This window comes from Megalops cyprinoides, chromosome 4 (genome assembly GCF_013368585.1).
Source record: "Megalops cyprinoides isolate fMegCyp1 chromosome 4, fMegCyp1.pri, whole genome shotgun sequence".
NCBI lineage: Eukaryota > Metazoa > Chordata > Actinopteri > Elopiformes > Megalopidae > Megalops > Megalops cyprinoides.
Window position 1 is genome coordinate 38,370,787 of NC_050586.1, and position 16,994 is coordinate 38,387,780.

The following is a 16,994-nucleotide window of genomic DNA, read 5'->3' on the forward strand; positions in this document are numbered from 1 at the left end:
ATAAAATTTAAACAGCAATAATGACAATAATATTTAAATTGAGTTTTAATGTGACTTCTGAACAAATGCCACAGGATTGATTCTTTATAGAAATCTTGAGTCTTCAATTACAGATGTTTTAAACAGTACTGGTGATCAATTTTAGAGTCTATAGAAGTAGCATACATCAAAAGGATATTCAGATTTCAAACCAGAATCAGACTTTAGAAGTGCTTGAATATCTTTTCTTCTGAGAGCTGCACTTAGGCATTCAATTTTTTACATTTTTAAGGATATATGTTTATATGTCCCATAAACTATTTTCAGTAAACATATTATACAAAGATAGAAACCCTTTATTCTTCATGACAACAAAAACAATGATTCGATTCTTTTCCGACTCTTGTCTCTATTGCAAAAAACACAGCTGACCAATATTGTTAAGTTGTGCAGAGCTCAGTCTTCAATTGGAAATAAAGAACAAGAACCCTTTAATAGCGGCGGGGGACCCAGGAAACAACAGGCTTTATCGACAGCCTGTAAGGGAATCATCCATCTTGTCTTAAGTTGTTGAGAGAACTGTTCAAATAATTTGGCAAAGTCTGTAGATTACTTGTTGTTTTCTCTCCCGACAACATGCCTAGGACGTTTTTACCAAGTCGTAGACGTAGATGTGGAAGTCATCGTCGAACTTGATGAAATACACGGATGGTTTGGCCTCGACCTGATGGATGACCATGCCAGTTCTTTTGGTGCCGTCCTCTTTGGCGTACTCCACCTGCTTGCCCACGAGGCTGTCCACCACCTCTCCCGGCTCTCTCTCTGCTGGTGGGGAGTCATCTACAAGAGAGTATCACAATCACTGCTGCGGTCAAATCAGAAGCACATTCTCATTGGTGCGGAAGGTGTAGAGGATTTGGAGTAGAGCTGTCAGTTGACTGAAGTTTCATCCTGAAAGTTGTCGTTTATCTGAAGTAATATTGTGCTGTCCAAAACATTTACATTTTTTTAACAAGCAATGCAATATCTGTGCAATGCTTTATAATGTGGCAAAATGTTTGTCTTAATCCATTTGTATTACAGGCAAAAAGTAAAAATATTGGGTGACACAGACACACATTCTTGACATACAATGGTCTGCATCAGGGTACAGATAACAGTACAACAGGACAGAATGCTATCACTCTGTAGAGGTTTTCCAGTTGCAGTCCTATATCTCAGTCTGTGGTCAATAATTTGGTCCTTTTGGACAGCGGCCTCCAGCTTGTCAGTTGGTTACGTTTGACTTCAATATCTGGCTGATATTGATTTAGTATGCTAGCTTTGTAGTAACAAGCAGTAGCTAGCTTAGTAGTGGCAAGGACAGCTCAGAAATGCACAAGTCACATGCGAGCTGATAACTCCAAAATTTTAGTTTTGTGCTTGATGAATAGGAAAATTTACAGACGGTCCCCACTTTAAGGCTCAATGTGTTTTTGGAAACCCTGTTGTGCAAGCAGTCCTGTTTTCCCCTCAGACAAAATCATCAGTGAAATTTACAGCCCTAGACATGAAAATCACCCCTGACCAGAAATCCATTTTTTCACAAAAGGCTAAACAAATATTACATTTTGGATTAAAGATATGAATACAGTACAAATATCTATGGATAAATGTACTTGAACATGAAATGCAATATAAGTAATTGGTGTTGTGATATGCGCTGCTTGACAGATCAGGAATGACAGGACATGGAGAACAGCAAGATGCAAATCAGCCTTTAGACAGGTGTTTACTACTGGGAGAGCGAGAAAGCACGCACAGTCAAAGGACGCAATGAATAAATCATCTTCGGCTTGCCCTCACACATTCGCCAGATGATAAACTAAAATGCAGAGAGAACAAACTTAAGCAAAGACCCCCCCCTTTAGAAGGGGGGATTTTTGTTGCCTTTCAGACCATTTCTTATTCTGCCTTTATTCGCTGGCTCCCCAGTTCTCTCATCATAACTGAAGATTCTGTTGTAAAATCATTAATTCTGGCATTTTGCAAGTGTCATAAATCAGGGACTGCCTACTTACTTGCAAGTGTTACACAAAGTCTGTTTGACTGACGATGCTATGATTTAGCATCAATTCAAAAAGCATCATTTATTTATAGTTGGTGCATCAGCATGTTATGCACCAACTATAAATAAATAAATACATAAAAATAAATATATCATGTTATATCACATTAGTGATATATCTACATCACATTGATCTTCCTCTTACTAAAAAACGAATTAGCTACACCAGCTTAACATTCAATCAAGTATTGACAGGTTTAATTCTTACTCAGCATGCTTGCTTTGTGCCAATGAGAAAGTAACCTCATAGCATACGGCGACATCAATTAAATCCATTTGCGTAATTGCCAAAATGCTTAAATCTCCAGGTAATTCTCCAGCAGTCATATCCATTACATTATGCTACATTATTGTCAATTAGCAGACACTGTTACCCAGAGTGACTTGCAATTTTATCCATTTATACAGCTGGACATTTACTTAGGTAATTGTCGGTTAAGCACCTTGACCAATGATAAACAGCAGTGCCCCAGAGGTTACAAGCCCTGGTCTTTACTACTATACCACATCGTTGCCTACAAAATATCCACCAGCAACAACACCTTATGTCACACAAGAATCAAATCAATGAATCAACAGCCCTCGCCATGACTCAAATTCAAAAACTGAATGCGGCAATATGACATCAACCATGATTACATATATGATCATTTGCAATTTGTAATTGTGCGATATTTCCTACTAGCTGTAATTTATGGAGCTGCCATTTATTGGTGTGCAATACATATTGTGCAGAGGAAACAAAATTACCCTGAACCAATGTAAGACGGCAGAAAAATGCTCCAGTGCACTATGTCAGACGTTTTATAATAAAGAGAGCGATCATCCAGGCCAACAACACAGCTCTAAACATTTATAACTGCGACAATGATGACACTTGACGAATATAAACTGCATTAGCTTACTGTACTCACGCAGATGTTTTGAGACACTTACTTGAATCTGGCATTATCCGTAGGTCTCCCTCTTTATAATCGTCTAGGAGCTGATACATGTATAATACAGGATCCTTTTCGTATGTGATATAAAACCACGTGTTCATAATGGGAGCCCGTGCTAACACCATCCCCCTCCACTCGTCCTTTGATCCGTCTTCTGTCTCGAACATGTGCTCCACGGCTTTGCCAATCATGGTGTCTGCCAGGTGGGCATCGCTAATCCGAGAGGAAGCTGCAAAACAGGAGCTGCTTCAAAAACAGAACAGTCGCCAAGACCGCTGGATACAAGATACAAGCTTACCCTTGATATGTCTTAGGAAAGAGAGAGAAATTCTAATGCATATACTTGTAAATAAAAGCATCCCATTATGTCACAAATAGAGTTTCGGGGAGCTAACTAAACATGCAAAAAAAGGACTATGAAGTCAATGACCCCCACTCATAAATTCATAAATGCCAGTTATACTCAGACACAACTGCTGTTAGGGGAAGGAGAATTAGCATGGGCCATCTCCACTAAAATGATTTTGATGAAACCACTGTTCAAACCAAAAGCCTATTTATCGCAGGCTTTGCCATTTCGGCCTGCGAAGAGGCGGCGGGATTTAGACCTACCGATTCTGTCCGGTAGGACCTCAAGGCCTTGCACCCGCTCGTCTTTGTGGAGCTCCAGTCCATAGACGCAGTCGAAGCCGTCGTACTTGATCAGGTAGAGCGAGGGGTTGACGGGCACCTGGTCGAGCACTGTCCCCTTCCACTGCGTGGCGGGGCTGCTGCCCTCCTTCCAGTTGTGCTGGATCCTGCAGCCCACGATGTTCCGCCGGGGCTGGGAGACAGGCTTGCTGGGGCCCACGCTGCTCCGCTGCTTCCTGGGAGGGACACAACAACCTCCAATCAACGGTTTAATGGACTGAAACTACACATACTCAGCACTATACGAAACCTATAATACACACATTCATGTAAGTGGTTTCAGCACTGTCAAGTTATACAACAGCTAGTTGTATCTGGATGGCTTCTGCTGAGTGTGCTGCTATTTGTATCAAAACACTTTCCAAAATGAGGCATACACAAACCAAGCTTCACTTGATACAAATAGGTCATCAATATCATTTCACACAACTACAGCCCGGAAGGTCACCTGAATGCTATGTATGAATCTGAAAGTCATTATTTACAGTTAGTATGAGCACACACAAATGCGGGATAAGACTATCTCCCTGAAGGAGACAGCGGTCACCCGTAATGGCAGCTCTCATATAATCCTGTCAGTTCAATGACTTTGACTGCATGCGTTTGAAAAAGCTCTGTGGGAGGATACACAAGCATATGTTCAGTTTCAAACACTCCCTGTCTTAATGCCCTCTTCGCACTTCATGAGCAGATGAATGTGATTCACACAATGTCTCTGTGACCAAAAGAGACATTTCTTTGTTTCGTTTTCATAAAGCCTCAGCTGAGTGCCATTCCACAGATACAAGTGTTTTCAACCCAGGACAGACACTATCACAGAAGGAAAAAAAGGAGTGAAAAGATGATCTATTTGATCCGTTTTAAAAATGAGTGTTCAAAGCCATAGAGACAGAGAATCTCAAGGTAGGAGCCTTTAAGCAACAAGAGAATCTGTGGCTTTTTGTGTCATATTCTCACATTTCAAACCTGTGTTGAAAGTCTTATAAATGGATGTGAAAATGAAGAAATGCAAATGAAATGGGAGTTTCTTTTTTCAAACTGACAGGGTACATGTCATCCCCACTGAAGTAACACAAAAAATGGCTAAATCTTAAAACCCCTGACTTAAAAAAAACCCTCCCATGAATCAAATTTTAAAAACAATATTCATTGCAAAGATCTGCATTCTTGGTTCATTTTCCTGATAACTTCTGCTGAGCTACCATTACTCTACTTCTTTTAAATACAATTACAATTCAATTTAAATGGCAATAAGGAAAGTCAGAGAGGACCCGAATCAGCCTTTCCAACAACATCAGACGTGTATTTCCCTGACTTTTCATTGCTGTTTAAGGACAGATTTACACTTTTCAAAGACTGCGTTTACAGGGGAATGCTTGAGAATGAATATAGAAAATATTTTGTCACTGCCCTGACAGTTGCACATACTCTTGGAAGAAAATAATAATAACTTTAATGGTTCTTCCCTTCAAGCCATGAGCTAGCCAATTTGTTAGCAACACTAGCCCACTGACATAGATAGACTCAACAGTAAATGGTAAATGACACCAAGCTAGTGACTTGGCCAGAAAAAATAAATGCATTGTAAGATACCAGAATACTTTCTCCTGACTTTTCAGGATGAAAATGCTTTGAAGAATTTTAGAGGACTGTGGGAGCCTTTCAAATTGCTTTGAGAGCTGTTTACAAAGTAGGACAGCCTTTGGAATACTCAAAACACTGTTGCAGCAGCGCAAATAAGTTAACCAGAATCTCCCCTCATCCGCTGGCCTACGTTTCGGACATCATAGGGCCTGGCACAATTTTATGATCCTGAACAAGTTTTGAAGCTTTTATTCTGATGAGTACTCATTGTTATGAGAGAGCATGGGAACTGTTTTTACTAGCATTTAAAAGCATTTTGATTCTAATCTTGTGAGAGTGGATCAACATAGTCAAACTAGAGTGGACATGATAATCCCCGTCCTGTTATCCTGTTAACAGAGCATTGAATTTCATATACCTCAACCAGATTTCTGTCAGGTAATTTGAATTACACCAGGAATCATAAATTGTCCATTTGGAAGAGTTAAAACAGAAGTACACACTACCATCATTCACAGTACTGGAGATTAACACCTGTGTCCGCACTAAGCGCTGTAACTCCTAAACCGTGAACATGTTCTTGGTCCAAGGTTTGCGCTATGACTCTGTTGTCTCTTATTATAGCTAGCATGCATGCTAGACAGCAGTGCTGTGGGTGCCCTCACTCTCAGCTGCTGCTAGCTGATCCTCCCCCGTACTGCAGCTGTGTGACAGCAAGATCAATGTCAGACATAGAGACACATTTGCGGACTCATCTTTTCAATCATAACTTCAGAATGTGATATTAATGACAGTTAACCGAATACTGCCTTTTAAGCAAATTTAATGTCAATGTCCACCAGATTAGACTGAATCCTTTTCAAACTAAACATGCCACAGGGTAATGAATACAGTATGTCCTTAACTGGTCAATATAAAAAGGCAATAATATTGTGCAATTGCATCTTATATTTAATCCATGCATATATAAATATTTTTAGCAATCACTGAACTATGTAAAGAAAAAAAATCCCTTTCCACTATGAGTGTTCTGTAGTCAGCATTTTGAGAAGAATCAAGAGTATGAGACCAACCTTCTGAACATCTGGTAGCTGAAGAATGTACTCACAAACTTCAATCATAACACTAACTCTGTGAACATTTCAGTCCTTTCATGCAGTTGAATACATGTAAAAATGATTCACTTACCAGCTGCATTGACATGCTCTGGAAATTAACGCTTGTCTACTGGAATTGCTGGAAGCATAACACCTCAGAACTCTTTTATGATTGCAAGATTGCTACCTTAAAACATGATTGGAAGAACTTCTTACTTGAACACAACTTACTTGTGGGAATTCTTCTTCTTCATCATATTTGCAGATACACCTGCATGCCCTAAAAAGGAAAAAAATAATGTACTGAGTTTGCCACATCAGAATGAAAGCCTCTTCACACATTTTGTGGAAAGCAGACAGCTAATAAAGCTTCCAATGGTGAAGGGTGCTAATAATTATTAAGTCACTTAAAAGGGAACCATAATTGTCATTACAGAGTGTTTTAGGCTTCTCAGCTTAATTATTCAAATAAAGGGACAGTGCAAATCAAAAGCACACATTGAATGTCTTCAAATTTAATACAGAATACAACAGAGGTTATAATGTGGCAAGAAAAACTTAACAAATCAATTACAGCAAAACCACTGTATATAACATATAATGTACATAAGGTATATAATTATAAAGTTGGTTTAAAAAAAGATTTATATTAGATTTAGATTGACAGGAAATGACAAAAGGTGGTGGTGAAAGGGAACATTACAAGGGAAAGTGAAGAGGTCATTTGACCACTAACACAAATCTCAACAAAAGGCACCAAACTTGAAGAAAGGCAAATTTGTTCACAAGCATTTTTTTTAACAGAAATTATGTAAATGAAAATCTGCCTCTCTTAAATTCTGCAGCATTCACACTGCAAAGTGACACCAGCCTAAATAAGAAATGGAAATGGGTTAGGCTATAGAAATTTCTGTACCTTAAATAATCAAAGTGTTACCTGAGGGTAGAAATGGTTTCTGACCATGTGATATTCTCTTTTCAAACCATTTCCCAAGCTGGAAATACGACTATTACTGTAGTTTCAGAATTACAGGTGCTGAAATAAAAGTAACTGCTGTAAATTTCAGGTCAATCAGTAAAATAAGTTTTAGGAGACCATTTTCACTGTATATTTTCTGAAAATGTAAAAGAAGAGCCTCTGTAAAGTGAAGTTATCACCCCTGTGTCTATCTGTCAATCTGCCTGCCTTTAAACAGCATAACTAAAACTGTTATGAATGGATTTGAATGAAACTTGACTGCCAATGGGACAAATCCTGACTCAACATTAAGGCTGATGGATCAAATACATCCTCGCACTCTGCCACAGCTCAATAAATTCTTCACCTTCCACTTCTGTCCGGCAGGATTTTTTTGGCTCGCAATTGTGTCTTTTGTGTTTTATCTGTCTTCTTCCATGGCTCTTGATACTTCTTTCTGTGGTTCTGAAGGAACCATCTTACAGAAAACAGATGCTTCTTGCTGGCACATTACACTACTGAACTGTTATTGTCATTCGCTGCTGGCAATCTATAATGGCTTCTGAAACCCAAAATGGAGCAGAATTTGGTGAAATTCACTCAAATCTCATAGGAACTCACAGGAGCAATTGTTGCTGGGCCTGCTCGTAAGGAAGTGACTCACTCTCACAACCAAAGCTCAATAAATTCTTTACCTTCCACTTCTGTCCGGCAGGATTTTTTTGGCTCGCAATTGTGTCTTTTGCGTATTATCTGTCTTCTTCCATGGCTCTTGATACTTCTTTCTGTGTTTCTGAAGGAACCATCTTACAGAAAACAGATGCTTCTTGCTGGCACATTACACTACTGAACTGTTATTGTCATTCGCTGCTGGCAATCTATAATGGCTTCTGAAACCCAAAATGGAGCAGAATTTGGTGAAATTCACTCAAATCTCATAGGAACTCACAAGAGCAACTGTTGCTAGGCCTGCTCGTAAAGAAGTGACTCACTCTCACAACCAAAGGTGTTAAGCCAACATACGATTTTAGGGAGGACACGCAACGTTTTGCGAGGCGTGTCCTTGAGATCGGCCTGCATTCGTTATAGGGGAACGTTTATCGGTCCTTGGGACTTTAAGACATCACTGCGCACTCGTTCAAGTACCCACACGCACAAAGAAAAAGGCGTGGGAGGGAACGGAGGCCTCACCTGCATCAGCTCTGGGTCTCTGGCCTGCCGTCTTCCCGAATGGGGTCTTCATTCATCTGGAGTCAGGTGAGCAGCCAAGCTGCCGGACTAGGGTGAAAACACTTCTGCTGCCCAATCCAGTGAAGAGGGAGACAGGAGGAGAGCCAGCGGGCCAACCATGCAGGTCGCGGCTCTTCAGTGAGGTGCTTACACTCCTGCGGGGCCGGGATGGAAGTCCAGAGTCTTGGGAAAACACGTAAACACTTGTCACGTACTGGAGTAAAGAAGACACAACTTACATGTTCAGCATCTCTGCTCTCGTCTCTGTGGAAGTGAAACAAATCCATGGGGCCTAGCTTTAATGCAGGATAATCTAAAACACTGAGCTGCAAAAATCACTGCAGCAAATCAATGAGGCGCAACACTGGAAACAGTTTCACAGAATCGCCACCCTCGGAGTGGGTGAAACCTCCCTCCATCGCCCACAGCTCTCAGGTCTGCTTCATTTAAACAATCAGATGAAGCTGCTAAAAAAGTAAATGCCAACACCAACCAAAACGTTAATCTGTCCAAAAATACGTCAGGGTTAAAAAAAAAAAAAACAAGACCCATCATAATCTAAGCCTTTAGGTTACAACTTTTGTACGAATTTCAAATAGCCCCCATAATTAGCAAAATATCTACCAAATAGGCTATTTTTGAGATTTTCAAAAATGTAAACATTTAAGATTAATGTTTATACATGTTTGAATATTCTTAAATAAATAAACAAATAAATATGAACATGGTGCTCTGCACAACACTGACAAAACAAATAAGGGAATTACTGTTCTGTCTCTTTCTCCAGCCTAAAATGAATTATGAATAAAACATATGAAAACAACTTATCTTTATTCAAGTACTAAATGGCCACAACTGTTAAAACATGATAAACAGAACATTCTGATATATGTGTATATGTACAGTGCATAATATAATTTTATTGGTATGGCAGTGTATTTTTGAAAACCCCAGCATCCCCTTTTAATATACAGCTTGTATGTTTTACAGGTTCCTCACTGCCACTTAATAACAGCATGTAAAATCTGAGACCTTTCAGCAGCTTGTTTGACTGTAGCTGCATAGCCTGCTACGTATGTTGTTTTCACCTGTTCAATTTTCTGTACGCGTTCTTTCACAGTTGGTATCTGAATTCTACCTTATCAGCTTCTGATGTATTCCTTGGGCCCAGGCGAAGAGCTAGGTGAGAAATCTAGGCTAATGTTGACTATATGCTTTCCATTTTGCGGCCCTAGACACATGACATGACATTTGCCAACAAGTAAAGACACCTTTCGGAATCATGTATTTCCTATGAGCCCACTGCAGCTGATCAATTATTTATAAATCATCATGCAGAGGGATTTTTCCAATGATCAAAGATCTGTAATTCATACCTACAGTGTTATGTTCAGTTATGTTGCTGAGTAATGGGGCTGTGGTACTGACACAAGCACTTGCTCTGCCCTTCAATAAAACGCAGCAAGTAAAATGCCTCACTAACTACTGCATCAAATCAAGACATCTGCTTTGAACATGTTATTCAAATTCTGAGGTATTAATAAATGCTTAACCGTCTTGCAACTTAACTGAATATGTCACCTATGGCAAACATGACTTGCATTTTACAAAGACATGCGTCTATGTAGTAGCACTGTCAGACCAAATGGGGCACTAGGGATGCTGGCAGCCTGTGCTTTGGAGCCTGATGATTGTCAGCCAGCCCTGGATAACTGCAATTCAGAGTTCATAGCCGTAAGCTAGCTAGAATCCTCTGTAAAGGAAATGACAGCAAAGTACAAGTACAAAAAAACTGGCTTTACCAGTCCAACCACCTATTGTAACAAGTAGCAGCTTCAAAAAACAAAATAAAACAAAACAGAACTGTCCGTAGCACAGCTACACTTTTGCTGTATCAAACAGAGTTTGAAAAGGGAAAAAAAAAAAGATGAGAACTCTTAGCTGGCTAATTGAGTTAGAAATCATGCTCTTGCTTGGATGCTTAAGCCTACTTGCAAATTAGCTGCATTTTTGAGCCTGCCAACTCTCTCCCCTAATCAAATAAAAATACATGGGGCCATCTGTGGCATTAATATTTTGGGCACTCACTAGTACAGAACTCTGGCATATCAGGCTAAAACAAAAGCTGAGAAAACACTACAGAAAGGTGCTGCTACAGTCCATATGGCTATATTCGGGAAGTGGGTAATGAAGATTGCTTGACTCTGGGTGCTTTCACACATGGCCTTTAGGTATGTGCTCAGGCTTAGTTCAGCTATTGCCTGTAGAAACTGGGCCTGCAGCAACATGGTCCATGCCATTTAACATGCTACAATTGGCTCAGCCAAAGGCTTCTGTTTGCTGAAAGAAATCCTTTCTCAATTCTCTTCCACATTTGCAATGTGTTACTGTTAATATCCTGGAATTTAACTAGAAATCCCTTCCAAGGGTTTTGCAAAACTCAACAATTAAATGAGTAATAAAGAAGGTATAAGAGTGGTTGCAAGTACTGACAAGTGGACCTCAGCTCCCAACATTTTACCATCAATGTATCATTTAACTGATAAAATACTACTATTTTAAATCAAAATAATCGAAAAGGTCAAACGTGGATATATTTACAACTCTATTAAATAAAAGTTAACACCTAACCTCATAGGTGACAGTTAAAATGTGATTTTCCAAGCTCACCCCTTCAACCATTTTCAAACTTTGCAAACAATGACCCCCCCCCCAAGTAAAATAACTCCAATGGCGGGCTTGTATGTGGATGTCTGAAATTTAAAAAAAACAAAAAAAAAACAGATGAAATCCATTATAAACAAGCTGATGTCACCAGGTGCCTCACTTAACTGTATCTAACTATATCTAACACCATTTTGGTCAGAACTGATGCTGCCAGAATGCTTGAAACATTCATGCCAGGTGAGTGAGCCATGGAACACTGACACTAGCTTTCCAATGCATGAGCAGGTCCTGGTGTATGCCAAGAGGCAGCTCGGTGGAATCAACAATGATTTCTAATATCGTCTGCCTTGGGGGCTGACAGGCTTCTCCAATGTCGGGGATCGCCAACGACAGAATAATTCAAAAGCCTCCTCCGCGGCCTTTTATCAACACCAGCCCAGTATCATATTCAGCAGAAAGCAGTTACCGCTATAGTTACAGGGCGCTCACATGTTATCACACTGACACTCAGATGATTTTTTTTTCCCCAAGCAGAGTTGCTAGCTTAATGCATGGAATGGCTCACAAGGATACACTGTAGATACCAGAGAGCGTTCAAGTGTTTAGGATCAGGCCTGACACAGACATTCAGTCTAAGAGGAGACACACCCCATTTGTGGATTTGCAGTTTCAAATAGACATCCCAAGCATTACATTATACTACATGCATTTAGCAGACGCTCTTCTCCAGAGCGATTTCCATCACAAAGAGTGACTTCCATCACAGGCCTATTCCTGGTTTCAGTCTCTGCTCATAAATTGCAGAGCACCATGCCAACCCATCCTCTCTTCCATTTACTTTACATAATTCAAACATTTATAGCATTACTACATAAATGTACATATTTCTCACTTGTTTACTGCATTAGTTTTTATATTGAAAATCTGACATGTCTTAGCAGTACCACACTCACCAAGACACATGGAGGAGAGCATGTACAGGGCATGATACTGAATGCCTATCCACTGTTTCTGGGGCTTTGTCATAACCATTTTGAGAAAATAATCCCTCTGCCTTTGGTTAGCCAATTGGCTTCATCAGTCATTTAATTTACCTCACATGGAAATGTGTGCCTGAGCACAATATTTGCAATGCTGGGAACTAATGCAACACTTTCTTTTCTACTCCCACTAAACAGCAGAAAGAATACAGACTAGAAATGACCTAATTTGTGACACCATAAGCTTGCTGTTTTCACACTCATGACAATGAGACATCAGTACATTTCTTAAATGAATGGAGACAGCCTGGGGTAGAGGCACAGTGGATATGTGGTCATTAGGCACAAGAAGATGAGTGTGAATTTTTACTATTTCTGTTTTGCAGCTGAACCGTTCTGTGAAGTAGGGCTGGGCGATATGGCCTATAAATAATATTGCGATATTTTTAATCTATATCGCGATACACAATAGATATTCTCAATATTTTGAAATCTCCTCTAAAAGTACTTCATAAATGCTCGATTTAAACAGTACCTTAATGCACTGACGTTATGTTGTTCTCTGCGTGGGGTAACGTCAGACTCCGACCTGAGTGTGTGGATTGTTTTTGGGGGATTCAAACAGGGAAGGTTATCTTCTGTTAATGCTCAGTTAGGTTAATGGTAAATTATTTCTTAAATAAATGTTTATATTGGATCAAACCACATAGCTTGTCATTAATTTTAGTTAAAATATACTGTGGTAAATTTTGACATGGATTTTTATTCTTATTTTTCATGTGTACAGAGACGTTTCAGAGAACGTATGGTCATGAAAATTTCCCCCAAAGGCATGGAGAAGTCATGGAAATTTATTGGTAAAAATGTGAATGAACCCTGTATATAGGTGAGACGTGTGCTTTTGTATCTGGAGGGAACAGGGAAAGAGCCTGGAGAGAGCGAAAGAAGTGAAGCACCAAAGCGAGTTTATACGCGCTGAGTTCGGAAACGGTCATAGAAGATGGAGGCGGACGAATTGGTTCCGAAAAGAAACAGCACTGGATCCATTGTCTGGCAGTGGTTTGGGTATCGCGAGGAGGATGTTGAACAAACAACGATTATTTGCAAAATATGCAGCAAAACCATTGCCTGGTTTGCATAAATACTGTTTGGTTAAATTTAACTTGGTTGTGATTTCCCCCTTTTTGCATGCATGTTTAAAATTGTTCCAATAGAAACCACTAATGAATATAAACAAGAATGTTTTAATGCAGACATATGTTGCAGGGACTACTGTAATCATCATACTGGTGTGATTGTATGCATCAAAGGGTTAACCCTTTTGCGCGCACGGTCACACCGGTGTGATCAGCTGTTTAGCGTGTATGCTAACACCGGTGTGATTAGAACATGAGATTGGAAAAATTCTAGCTAATTTTAGCTTTTAGGAAACAAGGATTTAACATTAAAAAATATAGCAAATGCGGCAGTGAAAACTACGAGAAGCTTAAAACACTAATGAAAACATAATAAACCATATAAGGTAACGCGTGCACTACATAGCATAAAATAAGTTACATGTGAAAGGGAACCATATATACTCTATTATACAGGTATTTGTGAAGCAAATTTCCATGACTTTTCCAAAACTTTCCAGGTTTATTTATTTTTCCAAAACTTCTCCAGGCCTGGAAATTGCTATTTTCAAATTCCATGATTTTTCCAGGTTTTCATGACCGTACGAACCCTGTAGAACGTCACACAAACTCGCCCAGGAGAGTGGTCTGGATGGGCGGGCAAGTGTGTGTGATGTATGTATGCGAGTTTTTTTTTTTTTTTCTTTTTGTGTCTGTGAGAGGGAGAGAGTGAGAGAAGTGAAACGCCAAAGCGAGTCTCATGCCAGCGGCTTAAAAAAAAAAATTAGGTGACAATTTGTACTCGATGTTCGCGATACAGTCATTTACTACATCCCACGTAGAACAAGCCGCGATACATCGAGTATATTCGATATATCGCCCACCCCTACTGTGAAGCATAGTTTGGTGTAAAATATCAAGTAAGGTAACTATTCAAGGAGACATAGGGACAAGGGGAGAAGTATAGGTAGCTGTCTGAACCATGGCAACAATATCATCAAATAGGAACAGAGCAGGCTGTTTTGCAAGGATAAGTCAGGTGTCTGAAGAAACAAACTACTTTGCTCTCTAGTGCAGCATTTTGCAAACACAGTTCTCATAAAAGTATCTCTGATGTGCTATTTCACACTTTTTCCTTAGACTTGCCAGTGAACCATCTTGTATACAAAGATGCCAACGGACAAGCTAATAAAAAACATGACTCAGACATTTATGGCACCCACTGAGAAATCCAATCTCATCTACAATGAAGAGATGTCTCATATGGTCATATGATGTCTGAATTTAATTGGTTTTTATGTACCGCAGTCATCCATCATCTTGGTTTCCAAATTAGTGTCAAGAGGTATTACATCCTAAACATATTTATTCAGGCTTTTTTTTTTAAATTTAGAGCAACTGTAATCCTTAGTATTTATAGTGACTTGGGAGTAGAGTGCACCTTTGTTTGCACGCGGGGAGTCTAAAGGATAGCGCCACTTCTGTCTTCATTTGCTAACCATGTTGGTTGGAAAACTGTGGTATCAGGAAAACAAACTCCACTTGAAATTAAAGCATAATACCTTGTGGATTCATTAAAAAATTGTGGAAAAGGAATATTTGCCTCCTCACAACTCTCTTTGGCAGCGCTTCATTCAATTGCGCCCGCTGAAGGAGCATAATACTGCCACTACCTGCAAATTCTGAAAAATAAGCCTCTTCTTGATGGCCATGCAGACAAATACAGAACTGAGGGGAAAAAACATGCTTCAGCTAAAGCTACAAAAATGGTGTTCCAGAGTTTTCCTCAGTTATTGTCTTGTGCATTATTATCATTATTATCATTTGCACAGAGCAAATGTCAAAGTAAAACAAACTAGTGTATCATCTGACAACTCAGGCACTAACGTCAACCGGCTATAACAGTAATGTGCAGCGATGTTTAAATTAAGCCGTGTGAGTAGAACTTAACCCGTCTCTTCAGAGCTTCATACCACAACACGCCGCCGCCGCAAAAAAAGGCCCTCCCTCTTAATTAACGACGCTGTAGATGGGCTATTGTAACATCAGATCAGCTGTGAAGGCATGCCCCAAGGATGCAGTGTAAACACGAGGAGGAATCGTTATCACTGTTATAACTACATCAACGGCAGGGTGGTAATAATAGTAACAGGTGTAACGGCAATGCAATGTTAATAGCTGTTTTGTGATTCACTATAATGATTAACAAAATAACTTTCGTGCACAGACTGCTGCTTCTGTATAATGCCAAGGATACTATAATGAGCGTTACTCCTTTGTGGGTTACCTGCAATTTGACCTTAGTTTTGTAGGTATGTAATCTGTCACAAACAACCCAGCGAATGAAACCTCTCCCTTTTCCATTTCAAATTTACGAGAACATTCACCAATGCATTAAAACAGCTGGAGTGCTTAATATGAATGAACAAGCCCCGCAGTAATAAGAGTTGGGTGAAAATTCAATCAAAGAAAACACACTAATCTTGTGCCATTTACGATTTTGGCATGACTTTATGTGAGCATCTGAACAATAGACAACCTCTTTGCCCATAATATTGCTGCATGAATCAGAAGCAGGTATAGCTTGCTATATGTAGAGCTACAGGGCTAGCTAACACTGGCTGACATTACAATGGTAAAATAGTATTTTGTCATATCAAACAGGCGTCTGTTAAAGTGACCTTAAAATATAACAAATATAACCGAAACATTTCCACAAAATGCTGCAGAAAGAAAAACACAAAAATATGTTTCCAGCGCAAAACTGAACGCACTCATGGGACATCTCCCTGTATATTGACTATCTATCTAGCTATCCAGCCCTATACCAGGTAGGTAGCTAGCTGGCTAACTAGCTAGCTACATTGGCGGCAGCGTCAATGTCAGCCATGTTGCACCACTATATTTACAAACCCGCAGCACAGAGACCAGCAAAACGGCGCAGTCGAACAAAGGAAGGAAGGACTTTACTCCGTCTGACATGAAACACATTTCACACAAAAAAAACACAACGATCTCCTCTCCCATGTAAACCATTCGCCCGCGCACAAACCTCCCGGCGTGTCAATGACTGTCTGTTACCATCTCCCCGATGTTGAGTTTTCGGGCGCTTACCCGCGGTATTGTTAATATATATGTTGCTAGTTTATCTCGTCTCCCGCTCTCCAGACTCAACCTCCGTTTGCAAGCAACCCAAATTCCACGGCTCAGCCCCTCCCCTCCCCTTCTTTTTGCCAAATAGTGAACTATCAACTTGAATAGGCAGGCGCGGCGAATACTGCCTTCCTGCTAAATAGTGAGTTTTTCTTCACCACCTTGTCCCAAAGATGGTAGAAATGAATGGAACTGAAGGCCCGCGCCTGCGCTCATTCTTGGTTTGACTGCGACAATAATGAGAGCGTCTGCAAGCATGCACCAGGGGCGCTGCTGCTTTGAGGCACAGAAGTGTAATCTGATGTCGATTTTTCCACACTCACTCATTTTTGGTGGACATGATACTTAGCTATCACAATTTCTGCTGTACAAAGTAGGGTACAGCTTTTTGATTGAAATTTTTTTATTGATATTGAATTGAGATACAATTTTAAATACATTTATGAAGTCAGATGGAGGAATGCAGATGTTGTCCCCAATCCTTTTGGAAGTG

The 16,994-nt window shown here is 39.9% G+C and overlaps 1 protein-coding gene across 2 annotated transcripts; it reads right to left on the reverse strand.

The window, feature by feature from the left end:
* Positions 1 to 411: 411 nt before the first annotated feature.
* spinb (spindlin b) lies at positions 412 to 16,672 on the reverse strand. Of its 2 annotated transcripts, none has more exons than XM_036526969.1 (6): positions 16,463 to 16,672; positions 8,548 to 8,769; positions 6,630 to 6,678; positions 3,640 to 3,893; positions 3,023 to 3,256; positions 412 to 819 (listed from the first exon to the last, which is right to left on the reverse strand). In XM_036526969.1, exons 2-6 carry the CDS (start codon positions 8,597 to 8,599, stop codon positions 620 to 622), a joined length of 789 nt encoding a protein of 262 aa, XP_036382862.1. In that variant the 5' UTR covers positions 8,600 to 8,769; positions 16,463 to 16,672; the 3' UTR covers positions 412 to 619. The 2 variants fall into 2 exon arrangements, with proteins under 2 accessions (XP_036382862.1, XP_036382863.1); XM_036526970.1 differs by having other exon boundaries at positions 16,401 to 16,464.
* Positions 16,673 to 16,994: the final 322 nt, after the last annotated feature.

Coding starts and splice junctions, on each gene's coding strand:
- spinb (XM_036526969.1), bottom strand. CDS start 8,599: ATGAAGACCCCATTCGGGAAGACGGCAGGCCAGAGACCCAGAGCTGAT. Junction 3,894..6,629: donor AAGAAGAAGAATTCCCACAA/GTAAGTTGTGTT, acceptor TGTCCCTCCCAG/GAAGCAGCGGAGCAGCGTGG. Junction 3,257..3,639: donor GGTCCTACCGGACAGAATCG/GTAGGTCTAAAT, acceptor CCTGTTTTGCAG/CTTCCTCTCGGATTAGCGAT.